At 35.9% G+C, this 16,864-nt stretch overlaps 1 protein-coding gene across 17 annotated transcripts in view; it reads right to left on the minus strand.

Annotated features, from left to right (window-relative positions):
* Window positions 1-89: 89 nt before the first annotated feature.
* The window catches only part of ACAP2 (ArfGAP with coiled-coil, ankyrin repeat and PH domains 2), a 177,290-nt gene continuing 160,515 nt past the window's right edge, over window positions 90-16,864 (minus strand). For all 17 annotated transcript variants that reach the window (XM_031007305.3, XM_055382698.2, XM_055382700.2 and 14 more), the window contains 3 exons: window positions 14,464-14,574; window positions 11,157-11,218; window positions 90-4,773 (listed from right to left, as the gene is read on the minus strand). In XM_031007305.3, coding sequence (XP_030863165.1) covers window positions 4,673-4,773; window positions 11,157-11,218; window positions 14,464-14,574 — 274 coding nt within the window. In that variant the 3' untranslated portion in view covers window positions 90-4,672. The remainder of the gene's footprint in view (window positions 4,774-11,156; window positions 11,219-14,463; window positions 14,575-16,864) is intronic.

Below are 16,864 nucleotides of genomic sequence, written 5' to 3' on the forward strand. Positions count from 1 at the left end.
ATAATAGTACCTTAAAAATAACTGCTGTTGACAGTTATGCTCACAGTGTATTTCACAAGAAAATGTAAATCACCATGAAAGAACTAAGCCAGAGGTGAGATTTTTATTGACTTATTGTAATTTTTTGGCATACAAAGTACTTAAGTATATTTACAATTCTTACATAATGTACATTTTAGAATAAAGATAATGTACTTTGCTCCATTTACAATGACAAACTATTGTAAAACTACATTCATGAATTAGATACAAATCCTCTACATACTAATAAAAAGTAAATGGACTGTTGGTTATACATTCTTTAAAATATACCTTTTCACAGGTAGCAAGAAATAGTACATGTAATAAGTCTTTATGACTGGAATGATCCAGAAATATCACAAAGCATGAGTAAACACATATATAAAAGTAGCTCATCATTTCCAAAAGTTAACCTTTAGCCTTTGTCTAAAATAAATGGTGCCAACAATCTTTATAATGTAGCAAGCTTTCCCTGTTTAATATCCAAAAAATGGAGAGTGGGGAGGTTGAAGAAAAATAAGAAAAGTTAGCAAATAAGATAGTGAAAAGACCAATGCAGAGATAAGTTTATGTAATCAAATCTTGCTTTGTCTCCACATTATCACATTTTAAGTGGATAAATTTATGTAAACAGAAAAAGATGTCCACAAAACCATATCTGTAGATGTCATTTGGAAGCATCAAGAAATTGATAAGTATGTGGTGAATTAAAATTACTTTTATAATGTTTTGCTTTCATTAATGTTTGTTATTGCAAAAATGTAAGATTTCCTACAATTTTGTCTTCAAATCCCAATCTAGCCCTTCAAACTTTTATCCAGGTTCTCCAGAATATTTGGAGTCTTTGTTATCAAAGCACAAGGAAAGCTGGCATTCATTATCAGACTTCGCTGCTTTACAATGATTTCAAATCATTTCATGATACAAATAAAGTGCCTCTGACTGGTGGTCAGTCAGACCTGGGTAATGGTGCCAATTCTGCCACCAGCTAGCAAATCAAGTGACCCTGCTCTGTAAAACAAAAGGAGCACCCTAGGATCAAAAAAGTAGACAACTTTGGAGCTCTTAGATTAAGATCTCAGAAATCCTACCATGAGAATCCAGTGAGATAAAGCAATGCCAAGTACACTGTAAGTAGCAAAACAGTATACAAAGGGATGCTTCTGTATTTTCACCTTGTTTCATTACACTCATTTTAATTGTGAGGAGCCCTGAATCCAAAAAGGGTAGTGAGGACTAGTCCAGTGCTCCTTCCACCGTATCATGCGGTTCTAAAGTCATTCTGGACATACAATCTACAAAAATACATCATTTTTCCAGCTCATGTCCATGGTCCAAAGTGATATTATACACAAGTGTTATCTGACAATATAAGAATGATCAGGGAATGTCTGTTCAAAACGGTAGTAAATTTAGTCTTAAACACAATTTCATTTACTGCGACCATACTTAACATGCATAAAATATTTTTAAAATACAAACTTAAATTGGCCAGATTCTGAATGTGTATTTTTTTTTCTTTTTCAAAATGCACTCATGAAGAACCAAAGTTCATATTCCAAATTAAATCTGTATGTCTGGAAAAGTAACCAAAGTTCATTAAAATATACAGTGAAAACCGGTATAAATTAGGCAAACACCATAATCTAATGAATATCAGGAAATTTCTGAGTTTCTAAGGATTGTATTAAAGGTAACTTTTTAAAACCTTAGAAATCTTAAGCACATAAATGTTATAATGAAGCATTTGCAAATGACTGTTCAATTACTTTTATTCTAGCTCTAACATGAAACTGCATTTTATTAACTCTTCATAGTGCTGCTATTCTTATTTTGATATTAATCTAACTTTCAAGTTAGTAAGCTAACGATAATGAGCTAACATTAATAATAAGGAATAAGAAACTAATAATAGCAGATAAGTTATGGAAAGAAAATAAAAGGCCAATCACATTGACTAACGAAGCCCAAAAGCATGATTAACACATTGTTTAAACTATGATTTCTTATAATGCACTGAATAATTCACAGCATAACATAATTCAGATTTGTTACATACCATATAAAAGCTATTAGTTGACATGGCTAAATTCACCTAAGAGCCAACCTACCTTGTAACTATTAATTTAATTTAAAGCCTTGCTGTTTACTCCATCATTTTTGCCAAATGTAGTCCAAATTGGGTCTCAGCATATTCAAGAAATCAAGCCACAGAAATGTGTATTTGTATTGCTAGGCTCCCTGCAATATTAAAGATTTTGCTTTCTCTGAAGATATTCTGAACCATGATCATCTTTAAGGCACTTCAAATACATTTCTGACCACTAAATTTAAGTAGATACTAATTACTGCCACATTAACAATTCATCACGTAAGCCACAGGAGGCAAGAGTCTCATAAGGAATTGCCTTCACAACCACAGAGATTCCAGAGGTGATCTGAATGAAACACGCACCAATGGCCAGATCCAAAAGGAAAACTACCTAGACTTCCTCATATAAAGGTCAGGATCTCTAGGAATTAAAACAGGAAGGGACACTATAAAGGAAAAGTGAGGTTTTCTCTTTTTCTTTAACGTACTTCTTTTCTTTGAGCTTCTTGGTCAAATAATTTCAAGGTACATGCTAATAAAAACTACAAATCAGATTTTTGCCTGTAGTGAAGGTGCCTAAAAAGCCAGATGATCTATGACTTTGAGGTGAAACAGCAAAGATAAAGATTTAATGTTCCTGTTATTGTTATAATTAAATACAATGCTGTGGAAGTTAGCATTTCCTCAGAAATAATTCACAAATATATTTTTATCCTTATCTAACATATAGTGACCATTACTAAATAAGCATTACATGCATGCAATTTGGCCAAATTATGGAACCTTTTCTGTAATGTGAACTTATTTCAATATAATTCCTGCTTGGCTAGATTCTGATTTGATGTTTAATCAACTTATAAAACTCTAGTGACTGGGAAATGTTAGAAAATTTATCTATAATTGGATCATAAAGTTTTTATATATTTTAAAACCTCTTATTTAGAAAGAGTATCAATAATATTTACATATAATTTCTAAAAGAAGAATAGACTTAATTGTTGACAACAATGGAAAGGAATCAAAAGGCAAATTAGGCTGGGTGCGGTGGCTCACGCCTGTAATCCCAGCACTCTGGGAGGCTGAAGCAGGCTGATCACCTGAGGTCAGGAGTTTGAGACCAACCTGGCCAAAATGGTGAAACCTGTCTTTACTAAAAATACAATAATTAGCTGGGCATGGTGGCGGGTGCCTGTAGTCCCAGCTACTGGGGAGGCTGAGGCAGGAGAATTGCTTGAACCCAAGAGGAGGAGGCTGCAGTGAGCTGAGATCGTGCCACTGCACTCCAGCCTGGGTGACACAGCAAGACGCCATCTCAAAAAAAAAAAAAGCAAATTAATTATTTTATACTTGTAAGACATTTTCAAAGATGGAATCAGACTAATTTGTAGCATATAAATGGTAATATGTTTATCCATAATATTTTGGAATTCAGGGGTCTGTGAATCATGTAACCGAATACTAAAGCTATATACACGATATAATTTAAAAGAATGTACACTGTGTACAAGTACACAAAATAGATGTAGAAAAAATAAACAGCAATTTATTGCTATATATTTTAGTATTAACTAAGAATAAGTGGGGTTCTTTTTCTCCTTTGTACAGAGATTTTTCTTTCACTAGGAGCAACAGCAAAACTGTATCTTTAAAAGGACAAATTTCAAATATAAAAATGGCCTACATGATTTTATAAATTGATTTTTCCTTTAAAGTTTTGATGAAAGCATAATTTTGTGACATTCAAGTAACCTTTAAAACACACTTTTATTCCATCGATACATCTGTCAAGGTTTTGGGGAATCAACCCAACAATGAAGAACTACACATTTTGAACTAGGGTTTTTTTTGTGATTAAAAAAAAAAAAAGAGCTTCTTTTTGCTGCATAAAATAAATCTAAAGGACTGAATTATGGTCTACCTGTACAGCCATTATACATACATACATTAAAGTACTGGACAATAACCTGTCATCTAAGAAGTATAACCGACCGCATTTATGAACAAATGGGGAAAACACATTCTCTAGTTCTAATAAATCATATATTATGTGTATGAAAGCTAGGTTACCAAAAACACATCAACACACACACCTATTTCTGAACCACCAAAAATCCTCAGGGAAGCTAAAGAAAAAACATATTCTTGAGGCAGGCAGGACAGTTGGCTCCCACTTGATGAAGACATGCTTGACTGAATGATCCTGGGCAAGATGCATGGAGGAAAAAAATCAATGCTACCACCCATTGGCAAAAGAATCATTTTTGTCTAACCTCCTATCATCTTGTAACCTAGAGATGGCCTAAATCTAGACTGATCTTTTGTCTACAGAAATAGCCCTTTAAATAGGCTTTTTTAATAAAAGAGGTCCTAAACTAGGTTCCTCTCCTACTATTAGATAACTATGTTTTAATTTATAAATATATGAATGGGTACCTCTTTTCCAAGCCATTCAATATCTACCAAAATTAAGTAGAATTAAAGCAGTAAAAAAATTGTGAATTTTTAGCTGTATACATTAGGGGGTCACCAGATTTCATATTTTCCCATTTTTAAAAAAATTCAGAATTTCTGTGAATCTTGCTGGAAACGATTTAGTTTCTCTGGATTATTGGATGCCATTTGGGAAAAATCACGAAATATGTCCTGATAAGTTTCATCACCTGCATGAAATAAAATAAAGACACTTTAAATATTTACACAAGTATTAATCAAACAACATTCATATTTATTACTAGTACTATTTTATAATTCATTACATTAAAATTTTGTTCAGATGAGCATTTTTGGAAGAAAAGGCAACTAAAAATAAATGCTGAAAAATTATGTAATGAAAGAAAAAAAAAACTATACCTGAAAAAAGCACCTCAGATGCAGCTACAGAAGAAAGCTCAGAGTTAGAAAAGAGCAAAGATGCAAGTGTTTTAAAGCAATGTAAAGAAATACGTTTATTAACACATGAGGGGGGGAAAAGTCATTCTAAATGAGGTGGAGTAAATGAGACCTTCTTTAAATAAATATTTCCCTTGATAAAGGCCAAAAGAAATGACTAAAACCAAATACTAATGTTTTGGATGGATGCAAGTTATTAACAAGACAAACTGATAATCAAGACAAACTGATAATCAGGACAAACTGATAATCAGATAGGGAAAAATAATACTATCTTTTAATTAAAAGCAATTTTAAAAAGTAATTTTTTACTCAAACTTTAATGCATAATTAAAACTAATGCACCTAATCCACTGCTTACTAAACTCATAAAATAAAAATCTAGCTGGGTGCAGTGCCTCACACCTATAACCCCAACACTTTGGGAAGCTGGGTGGGGGGGGGTTGGGGGGAGAATTGGTTGAGGCCAGGAGTTCAAGACCAGTCTGGGCAACATAGCGAGACTACATCTCTACAAAAATTAACAAAATCCTAGAAAATGGCTTTAAGGCCAGGCGTGGTGGCTCATGCCTGTAACCCCAGCACTTTGGGAGGCTGAGGCAGGTGGATCACGAGGTCAGGAGTTTGAGACCACCCGGCCAACATGATGAAACCCTGTCTCTACTAAAAATACAAAAAGTAGCCAGGCGTGGTGGTGAGCGCCTGTAATCCCAGCTACTCGGGAGGCTGAGGCAGGAGAATCGCTTGAACCTGGGAGGTGGAGGTTGCAGTGAGCTGAGATCGCACCACTGCACTCCAGCCTGGGCAACAGAGCGAGACTCTGTTTCAATAAAAAATAAAAAAAGAAAAAAAAGAAAATGGCTTTAAAATCAGTTTTGCATTTAAAAGTTGGGTTTGTTTTTGTTTTACTGCAGGTCATATGAGCAAGAATGCTATGACAAAATGCAAATAAATACCAAGGACATCTGTTAAATTAGAAAAATAAACGTGTATATGTACAAATGTTTACCGAGAAATAGATTATAGATACTGATATTATAGCTGACTGAATACCATTTTTCTTGTCATGAGAAACTAAATATACACACACATACAGATCAATCCCTCAGACAAAGGAATCTTATTTTCAAGATAAATCGTTGATCATGAATGATTCCTGCTAAACATTAGCCTTATACAAATGCTCGGCATAATTCTGTTCTCAAGATTTCAACCATAAAATACTGTTTTTGATTACTGTTGTAACATTTTAAAATTATCTCCTATAAGATACCTTGCATCCACCTTATAACACACTCATTGCTACAGATGTTGTTAATAGTGCAGTAAGTGTTGTCAGTTTTTAAAAAGTGAGATTTTTGAGGCAAGAGATGTCATACCAAAGGTAGAGAATTAGAAAAAAGTTGAGGATAGGAGTAAAGATCTAGTAAAAAGGTCTAACAGCATAAGCCAAGATTTTGAATTAAAAAAACGTTAATACTTTTGGCCCGGCCGGGTGGCTCACGCCTGTAATCCCAGCACTTTGAGAGGCTGAGACGGGCGGATCACAAGGTCAGGAGATGGAGACCATCCTGGCTAACACGGTGAAACCCCTTCTCTATTAAAAATACAAAAAATTAGCTGGGCGTGGTGGCGGGCGCCTGTAGGCCCAGCTACTCGGGAGGCCAAGGCAGGAGAATGGTGTGAACCCGGGAGGCAGAGCTTGCAGTGAGCCAAGATCACGCCACTGCACTCCAGCCTGGGCAACAGAGCGAGACTCCGCCTCAAAAAAAGAAAAAAAAGGAAAAAAAAATCTAATACTTTTTAGTCACTTTTTGTATTTAGTCTAGGTAAAAAGCAACTATTAACATCTCTATATAGTTTTCATTTAGCCCTGGAAATTTATTCCCGACCTGAATCAATCGATTAAACCTCATCAGTCTACTTTAAAAAGAAAAAAACAGTAAGAAGAGATTATTAACAGGTGGCTGAGAGTAACATCTAACTCATATTGACATGACTAAAATAAAAGGTTGATACGTTGGAACAGCTGGTAAGACAATCCAATTATACCCATGGTTTTGTAAAAGTTCACTTCCACATCAAAAGACAAACATTGCTATTCTCATTTTAACCATTCTAAAAGATAGAAAATAAATAAAGAGAGCAACATTAAATAGCAACAAACCATATAAAATATTTTTTCTAATTTGTAGATGTTGAATTAAAATATGTAAAATATTTATTGTAAACATTATAAATATTTTTAAAAGACTATTTAAACTGGATAGTCTGGAATTTTCCTTTCCAAGAAAGTGTAAAGTGCAGAGTATAATACAAAAATACCACAAAGATTTTACCATTCAACACTAGAAGTAACTTAAAAGGCACACATTATACATTCAAGAAGAAATAGGAAGAAGGGTCTAGCAGACGTTAATACCAAATAGTCTACAGGTAGCACCAGATGAGCACTGTTAAGTATTACAACAGTACAATGGCAATATATGGCTTCTACTATTAGCAATGCATATTTTGTATAACAAGCTATGGAACTTTTTAAATGGTTTCTCCGTTTTTGTTTTTAAATCATCTAGTACCTATTACACAAGTATATTTTAGTAGAACCATTGTACCATGCAAAACAAATTATAAGACTCAAATGCTTCCTTGAATGAAAGTGTTGGTGCTATAATAATCATTGGTTTCACTGACTGAATACATTTAAAAAGCGTTAATATAATACAAAAGGAAGTTGCCACCTTCACATACACACAAAACTTTTTGTTAACATTTAGTTTCTAACAAAACATTAATTAATGCACTGTTAATGTACTACCTTTCTTAGATCTCAAAATGTGTTGTCAAAAGCAAATGTTACAAGAACAATAGTGACCAAGATATTTAATACAGCTAACACAAATTGAACTTCAATGTGATTTTTTAATATTTAAATATAATTTTGATTACTTAGAATTTTTCCCAAGGCAAATATAATTTGTCTACATTGGAACACATAAACAACAACCCAGAATATGCTGCCATGGAATGTTCCCAGAAATACATTTAACAGTTTATTATAAATGGTAAACAACTCATCACTCAACATTTATAATACTAAGCATATTCTTTAAACTTAACCACATTCTATTTCCCCTCAGACAGTTAACTTTTCTATGTGCCTGGACAGCTCTAAGTTTTTAAAATGCAGACTGCTGTGTTTCCACTGACAGTTTAAATTCATTTTTAATTTTTGGTATTCAGAATATCTACCACAACAGCAGTTATGATGATTCAAGAGTTTGCTAATTTTGCTCTTGAAATGTACTCCCCTCACCTCACAGGGACGGCAGCACGTGAGACCCACCCCCAGGTCATCCTATGCACGACCTTACCCCTTCTGGGTGGGTAACAGCTTACTTTCATAATTACTTAGATCAGCGATTCCCAACTTGTGCTTGCTACATACTCACATAACCAGTAGCCGGTCCCTAAAGCAGTGATGATTCTCAACTGGCTGAGAGCCTGCCAACGATCAAGAAGAGTCACAGAGCCAGAGACTGTGGGAACCACCAAACCGGTTTCCAATAACTGAGAGGAGAGTGTGCTGTTTCCCTCACCCACCCATGTCTCCTAAGGGCTATAGGGACTGCCAAAGAGAGACACACCTTCTTTTGAAGAAAACGTGTGCTCTCACATCACCCCACGCAAGAAACAGGGAGTCCCAGGTCCCTAGGGTTGTACAGATAGAAAGTTCACAAGTGGGGTTTCCTAGAAATAAATCAGTGACTGCCAAAGATTACATCTGAATCTTTTAAAGGATAAGAGTTCTTCATTATCAACAGATTAAAAATACCTGCATTTAATTTACCCAGCGTTCTGAGGTTTTCATTCTATTGCTAAGAAAACCAAAAAAGGATCCCAATAAAACAAGCAACCAAAGCATTTGATAGAAAAATATACAGTGATAAGCAGAGGAAAAACAAACAGCCGCTGCCTGAGCCAAACATACCTGTCTCATAAAGGAAAAGAACAGAAACCGAAGAGCAATTGCTATGCCATTTCACCATGTCCCCTGTCTAAGCATAAAATCATCCTGCTTTAAATATTAGGCCCTCTGAATGAGTTAAAAATCTAACCCTTCTCAAGATCATCCTCAAATAAATAAGAAATATCTCAATTTTATTCTGATATACTATTTCCAGAATTCTGGTCTATTTTTTAACCTCTAAACTAAAATGTGAGAATGGTAAGAGAGCTTGTTTTAAAATGAGGCTTTTTTTTTCAAGTTTTCATTAAAATAAATTGGAAAAATCTTTTCTATACATTTTAAGTTTATGTATATATAAACTCAAAAATGACAGTGAAAGACATCTGAATGCTCCTAAATGATGGTGGCAGACACCCAAGCAATTTGGGTGGAACTAGAAGTGGCAAGAACTTAGAGGCCCTCTCCTTTCAAGCTTCCCAACTCCAGAGAAGAGTCGACCGCTGACCACCTAGCTAATCAGCTGGGTGAACTTCATCAGCAGACACCGTAAGGAAAGAGCAGCTAACCAGACACTGAAGTTAAAAATTTCAGGGGGAAAATAATTGTTTAACTTAAAATGTTGAGGTTCACTCTTCTCTCACAAATATCAGGTCATATTCTTTAAACAATTTTTATTTTAAAGTGCTTAAACACAAAGGCCTCAAAAACGGCCTAGTAATACTATCAGTTAAGAGTATCTGTTATAAAATTATAACCTATTTAAAATCTAACATTCAAGTTTAAAACAAATGGGTGAAATCCAGAATGAACGCTAGAGCTTCACCCTTCATCAGCACTCTTCCATCCTGGAACATCATGAGCCGCCTAGTACTGTATGATCCATAGGATTCAAGTGGGACACCCTAGATTAGAAATATCTAGCTGAAGTGCCTCTATTCTTAACGTTCTTACTTGTTCCATATTAAATTAGGCCAAAAATAAGCAGTAGTAAATACGGTCCTCTGAGGAAAGAACGGCCTCACGTTAACTATATATTAATCTCGTTAAAATAAATGGCTGAAGTACAGAAATTTCAAAATGTATTTAAACAGGAAGAAGAGATGATATTACCAGGTCACTTTAAAAATAATGTATCAATATTCATTTTTAAAAAACCAAACCTACTCATTGCAAACTGAATATTCTCAAGTATTTTAGTCACGAATTCATGAAATTTTTTACTAATGTGTATTTAAAAGACAGATGAGTAATTCATATACTCAAATTCATGAAACGAGAACCAATAATTACTCTCTTCTTTGTGAAGAACGTCTAATCAACGTGTTCTTCAAAGAGAAGAATCTGATATTTCTTCCTTGACATCTTGATTCAAAGGTGAAAATTACTCAAAATGAAACTTGAGGTGATCATGAATTGAAATTTCTCAAGTAGAATAAATCTACTTTGCCATCAGGTGCAAAAAGTATTGTTCTAAATACTTCCGCTTATCTAAGAGATAATGTACAACTGCCTGGAGGCAAAGCTTTAGCTTTAGATAAAATGAGACCTTTGCCCTCAGCCTTTCAAACTAGCTCCACTCACATCATGGACTTCTCCACCTGGTGAATTTTCATTTTAAATCTTCAACTCATTTTTAGATTGTAGTACAAAACTCATCAGTAAACTTTTTCCTGGTATTTTCCATACTGGCTTTTTATATGCCAGACACATGGTGATTTTTTTTTTTCCCTGAACGTAATTTATAGAAATTCCCTGAATAACAAAAAGAAAACAATTTTGTTATATTCACTTGACAGCTAAAAAGAATTCCAAAAAGAAAACAACTATTTTGCTGCTGTAAGTATATAAAGAATATTTTTACCATTCCATTCACTTCACTGGAATGTATATGGAAGACATCCGTACAGCAAATAAAGAAGTCAGCAGCCAGAGTGAAATAGAGCAAGTCAATGTGTACTGTGATAGGAAGAGTTACGAATTTTTAAAGGCTCGGGATTAGCCACCCAAGGATTCAGTTAAGTACAGTACAAAGCTAACAACTCACAATTTACAATTGGGTTATAAAAACTCTATAGTATCACATTAGTTTGCTAAAGAACTATGAATCTTCCAGTTGTAAACTGATAAATTCCTGAATGCATTTCTTATACTGCATTTCAGTATGGTTATTAGTAGAATATTGACCTGGCTGTCCATAAAGTCCTTCTGATTCCCGCATCTCTTCATTCATTCTTGCTAAACGTAACCTAAAAATAAATAAAATAGTGTTTTAGATGGCATTATACAATATAAATGTCATAAATAAAGTCTATAAACAGGTAATACATGTACTAATGTAATTGTGTTTTATTTGCCATTAAAATAATCTGGCTTTTAGCTTATCAAACCCAGCAATCTGAGGTACAAAGATAAGTATCTCACCTTCATACAATTCTCCTAAGAAAGGACAATAAAAATCTTCTGACGACTGCATTTTAGCTGTACTGCAGCAGCATCCCTGCAACACCTCTAGTGGCTTGCTTCCTCCAGATGCCTGACAATTCCTGGCTCTTACAGCAACCTGTCAAATTTTAACTGCCAACTGTTGAAATTATTGCTTCTATAGTGCAGAAGTGAGAACCTGTCATAAGTTCACTCTGGCTCACCCTGAAGTGAGGTAGCTGCAGACATATAAACAGCATGTGTGGCCTCTAAACACTGGGAATATATTTTGATATACAAACATTATAATAAATGACTATAGGTTACCAAGAATTTCCTAACATTACCATATTGCTTATACATTCTTTTCAGGTTACTCATCTTGGCAGCAGATGACATGTAGCACTAGATTAAGAAGCTAAGTATTTCCTTTAAGCAACATTTTAAAATAGGCAAATATTGTGTTTGGTACCCCTCTCCTACTCTGTACCTCTCGTCTGTCCTTCTGGGCCACCAAATTTCCACTGCCTTCTCAGACCTCCATCACCCTCTTCTGAAATGTTCTCTCTGGCAACTGCAGCGTGTGACATGAACTTTTCCTATCTTCAAAGTTCCACAATTCCCTTTATCTTCTCTCTCAACCACTGTGTGTATTAACAACAGTTCCACAAATCTTCCTTTGGCATTTGGGTTTTCACAGAGGATGCTTACTTACAAAAATTCTTAAGTGAAACTGAAGCACTCACACAAAGTAAAACAAGAAAATTTAGACGATTTGAGAACAGATTATTTTTAAGGGAAGGGTCCACTGCTATATAGGTATTGCCTGGGAAGCTGCCTGCAGAGCTTGTCTCTCTATATCATTCCTATCTTTTCTTTAATAACTTATCTTTCTTCTACTGTAAATCTGTAATGACATTTTCCTGCAATAGCCTCCATAATAACAGTAACCCCTCCTGTGGGGAAAGGATCTGAGAAAGTATGTTTTGCTGTTTTGTTATTTTATTTGGCAGAGGGCTGACATATGAGAAGTCAAGAATTCTCAGTAGGAGCTCAGGAGTGTGGATGGACCTATTTCTTCTCCAATGAGGGGGGATAAGCAATTATGGGCTTCATTTAGCCCAGGACAAAAGAATAAGTGACAATACAAAATATGCTTGAGATTTCCTACATAATAAGGTATCGGTGACGATTAATTTTCTGAATTCCATGTGTAATAAACTACTTTGATCTGAGATGTAAATCAAATTAAGACCTCAAAATTATTTAAAAGATCACATTACATTTTATTCAAACATTCAGAAGCATGCATTTTAATCTTAAAATTAATCAAGTATTCATGTAAATAATTTTTTTTTTTTTGAGACAGGGTCTCATTCATCCTCCCAAGTAGCTACGACTACAAGCATGTGCCACCACACCCGGCTAATTTTTAATTTTTTGTAGAGACAGGGCCTCACTATGTTGCCCAGGCTTTTCTCCAGCTTCTGGGCTCAAGCAACCCTCCCACCTCAATCTCCTGAGTAGCTTGGATTATGGGTGGGAGCACCTAGCTTTATGTGAATAATTCTTTTTAAAAACAAGCACAAATTCCTACCACTGCCCAAAGGTAATGGAACTTCACAAATTACTAATATCAATGCAACTATCCTGCCTACAGAATTAGAGAATCCTCTAATTCTCGAGGTAGTAGAATAATTATCTGTTACTCTAACAATCCCAGCCTCTGCCCTAGTACTATACAAAGAGATAAAGAAACCATTTTAGCCGGGCACGGTGACTCATGCCTGTAATCCTAACACTTTGGGAGGCTGAGGCAGGTGTATCACCTGAAGTCAGGAGTTTAAGACCAGCCTGACCAACATGGAGAAACCTCATCTACTAAAAATACGAAATTAGCCAGGCATGGTGGCGCATGCGTGTAATCCCAGGTACTCAGGAGGCTGAGGAGGGAGAATCGCTTGAACCCGGGAGGCAGAGGTTGCTGAGCTGAGATCGTGCCATTGCACTCCAGCCTGGGCAACAAGAGCAAAACTCTGTCTCAAAAAAAAAAAAAAAAAAGAAACCATTTTAAAGAAGTCACTGGTTTTCTGTTTCTGTATCAGGCAGTATAGCATAAATGGCTAAGAACATGGGGAGCATGGGCTTTAGGGCCACAATTCTTGGTTTCAAACCCCAACTCCATCACTTACTAACATCTCAAATTATCTATGGCTTGGCTTCTTTTTCTATAAAATGAAGACAATATTAACAATATCTTCCTCATAGAGTTGTTGTGAGAACCAAATAAGTTCACGCATTTAAAGTGTTTAATACATTTAATGTGCTTAGAGAAGTACATGGCATGAAGTAAATACCAACCAACCTCGAAGTTCACACAATGTACAATGCTCTGTTAGCACTCTGTGCAAGTACAGTTGGCCGTGGTCCTTCTCTGTGGGTTCAACCAATCACCAGTGGAAAATATTCAGGGGAAAAAAGGCAATAAAAAACAACCATAAAACAATTTTAAAATACAAATAATCGGCCAGGCACGGTGGCTCACACCTGTAATCCCAGCACTTTGGGAGGCCGAGGCGGGTGGATCACCTGAGGTCAGGAGTTCAAGACCAGCCTGGCCAACATGGTGAAACCCCATCTCTACTAAAAATACAAAAATTAGCAGGTTGTGGTGGATCACACCTGTAATCCCAGCGACTAGGGAGGCTGAGGCAGGAGAATGGCTTGAATCTGGGAGGTGGAGGTTGCAGGGAGCCGGTGCACTCCACTCCGGGCAACAGAGTGAAAGTTGGTCTCAAAAATAAATACATAAATATAAATACAAAACACTATAGTATAACAACTACATAGATAGCATTTCCATTGTATTAAGTATAATAAGTAGAGATGATTTAAAGTATATGGGAGGAGCTATATAAGTTATATGTAAATACATACCATTTTATATAAGGGACATGAGCATATGTGGATGTTGGTAACCACAGGGTCCTGGAACTAATTCACTGTGGATAACCGAGGGACAACTGTAATTCACTGTATGGAAATAGTCAAGTAAAAAGGAAGTACTTACAAGGTGACTATATCAGCATTGGCTGCTTCCACAGCTATGCTCAAAGGGTCTTTCCCTTCTTCATCAGTGGCATGTTGATTGGCACCTCGTTTTAGGAATAAACATACCTGCCTGTTTAAGAATACAGCATTTTTGAGATATTGTCGATAAGAAAAAAAAATTAGTATTCACCTTAAAAAAAAAAAAAGTACTACTTAAGTAACATTTTCATTAGGAAATTCTTGATTCATTCTACAAATATTAATTGAACACTAACTCTACTAACAAAAACTTACCAATATCAACATTTCACAAGTCTCAAGGTATTTTTGCATACATTATCTTATTTAATCTGGTGCTATATAGATAGCATGATGGATATATAAGTTGTGGTCCCTACCCTCAAAGAATATCATAAAAAGGCCGGGCGTGGTGGTTCACGCCTGTAATCCCAGCACTTTGGGAGGCCAAGGTGGGCGGATCACAAAGTCAGGAGATCAAGACCATCCTGGCTAACAAGGTGAAACCCCGTCTCTACTAAAAATACAAAAAAAAAAAACATAGCCGGGTGTGGTGGCGGACGCCTATAGTCCCAGCTACACAGGAGGTTGAGGCAGGAGAATGGCGTGAACCCGGGAGGCGGAGCTTGCAGTGAGCCGAGATCGCACCACTGCACTCCAGCCTGGGCGAGAGCAAGACTCCGTCTCAAAAAAAAAAAAAAAAAAAAAAAAGAATATCATAAAAACATGTGCACAGGTTATCTATAAACCTAAATGAAAAAAACATCACTCAAGGTCATTATTTGAAAATGAAGAAAGCCAAGGCAATGTAAACTTCATAATAATAATACAACAGCAAAGAATGGGAAGTAATCTGCTTGCTGTACTTGCAAATATTCATTACTTGAATAAACTGAAAAAGAAATCTAAAATATGAAAGAATAACTAAATGGAGTCTATGAAATAAAATGGAAAGAATTTTGATAGTTTAAGAAGAAAATAATGGCTGGGCAAGGTAAGCACCTGTAATCTCAGCTACTCAGAAGGCAGAGGTAGGGGGAATCACTTGAGGTCAGAAGTTCAAGACCAGCCTGAGCAACATAGCAAAATGTCTCTAAAAAAAATTTAAAAATTAGCCAGGAGTGGCAGGGCATGCCTGTAGTCCCAGCCACTTGGAAAGCTGAGGCATGAAGATCCTGAGCCCCAGAATTCAAGGCTGTAGTGAGCTATGAATGTGCCTATGAACAGTCACCACACTCCAACCTGAGCAACATAGTGAGACTCCCATCTCTTAAAAAAAAAGAAGAAAATACAAAGGATGAGTTAAGTACTACCTTAAATACTACCTTTTTTAAGTGTAGAAAGTTTAAACGATGAAGTTATCTGACTGAATCTCTTTGCTGATAGAAGAAAACAAGCCATGATAAAAATAGCCAGACATGGCCGGGCGCAGTGGCTCATGCCTATAATCCCGGCATTTTGGGAGGCTGAGGCAGGTGGATCACCTGAGGTCAGGAGTTCAAGACCAGCCTGGCCAACATGATGAAACCTCGTCTCTACTAAAAATACAAAAAAATTAGCCAGGCGTGGTGGTGCACACCTATAATCCCAGCTACTCAGGGGGCTAAGGCAGGAGAATCGCTTGAACCCAGGAGGCGGAGGTTGCAGTGAGCTGAGATCGTGCTACTGCACTCCAGCCTGGGTGACAGAGCAAGACTTTATCTCAAAATAAATAAATAAGTAAGTAAATAAATAAATAAATAAATAATAAATAAAAATAGCCAGACACAGTGGCTCACACCTATAACCCAAGCTACTAGGGGAGGATCGCTTGAGCCTAGGAGTTCAAGGCTGTAGTGAGCTATGATCGCACCAGTGCACTCCTGCCTAGGCAATGGGGCGAGACCCTGTCTCTAAATAAATGAAGATGCTATTTTAAAAATTTTTTAAATAAGAGCTTCTTGCTTATCCGCCACATAATAATCGGATACCCTGAGATATCTTATTAAGAAACAAGCGTTTAAGACACAAATTTTTCATATAAAGCCAGCATTTTCTTTCATGTATACTTCCTAATAATAGAAAGTCCATTTTCAAGGCTTTATTGTTCTGTGAATCTTACTATCACTCCAGAAGACACAACGTCAATAACCCAAAGTAAGAATTTAGTTTAGAATTTGACTTTAGCTACCCTGTGGAAAAAACTAAAAATTACAAAGTCATCAAATTATCTTTAAATAGGTTATGTGTGTGCATGCTATGGAAATAATGTACATGTACATACATACATAAACACAAACACAGGCTTAAGTTGTCTGACAAAATCACAATTTTAATAACAGAGAAAGTTAAGTACTAAAACTGATCTATTTAATGACAAGTTAAGGTCAAAGTAAGCCTTGAAATTTCTGTATCTGAAAACC

The sequence above is a fragment of the Gorilla gorilla genome, chromosome 2 (assembly GCF_029281585.2).
Source record: "Gorilla gorilla gorilla isolate KB3781 chromosome 2, NHGRI_mGorGor1-v2.1_pri, whole genome shotgun sequence".
Taxonomy (NCBI): domain Eukaryota; kingdom Metazoa; phylum Chordata; class Mammalia; order Primates; family Hominidae; genus Gorilla; species Gorilla gorilla.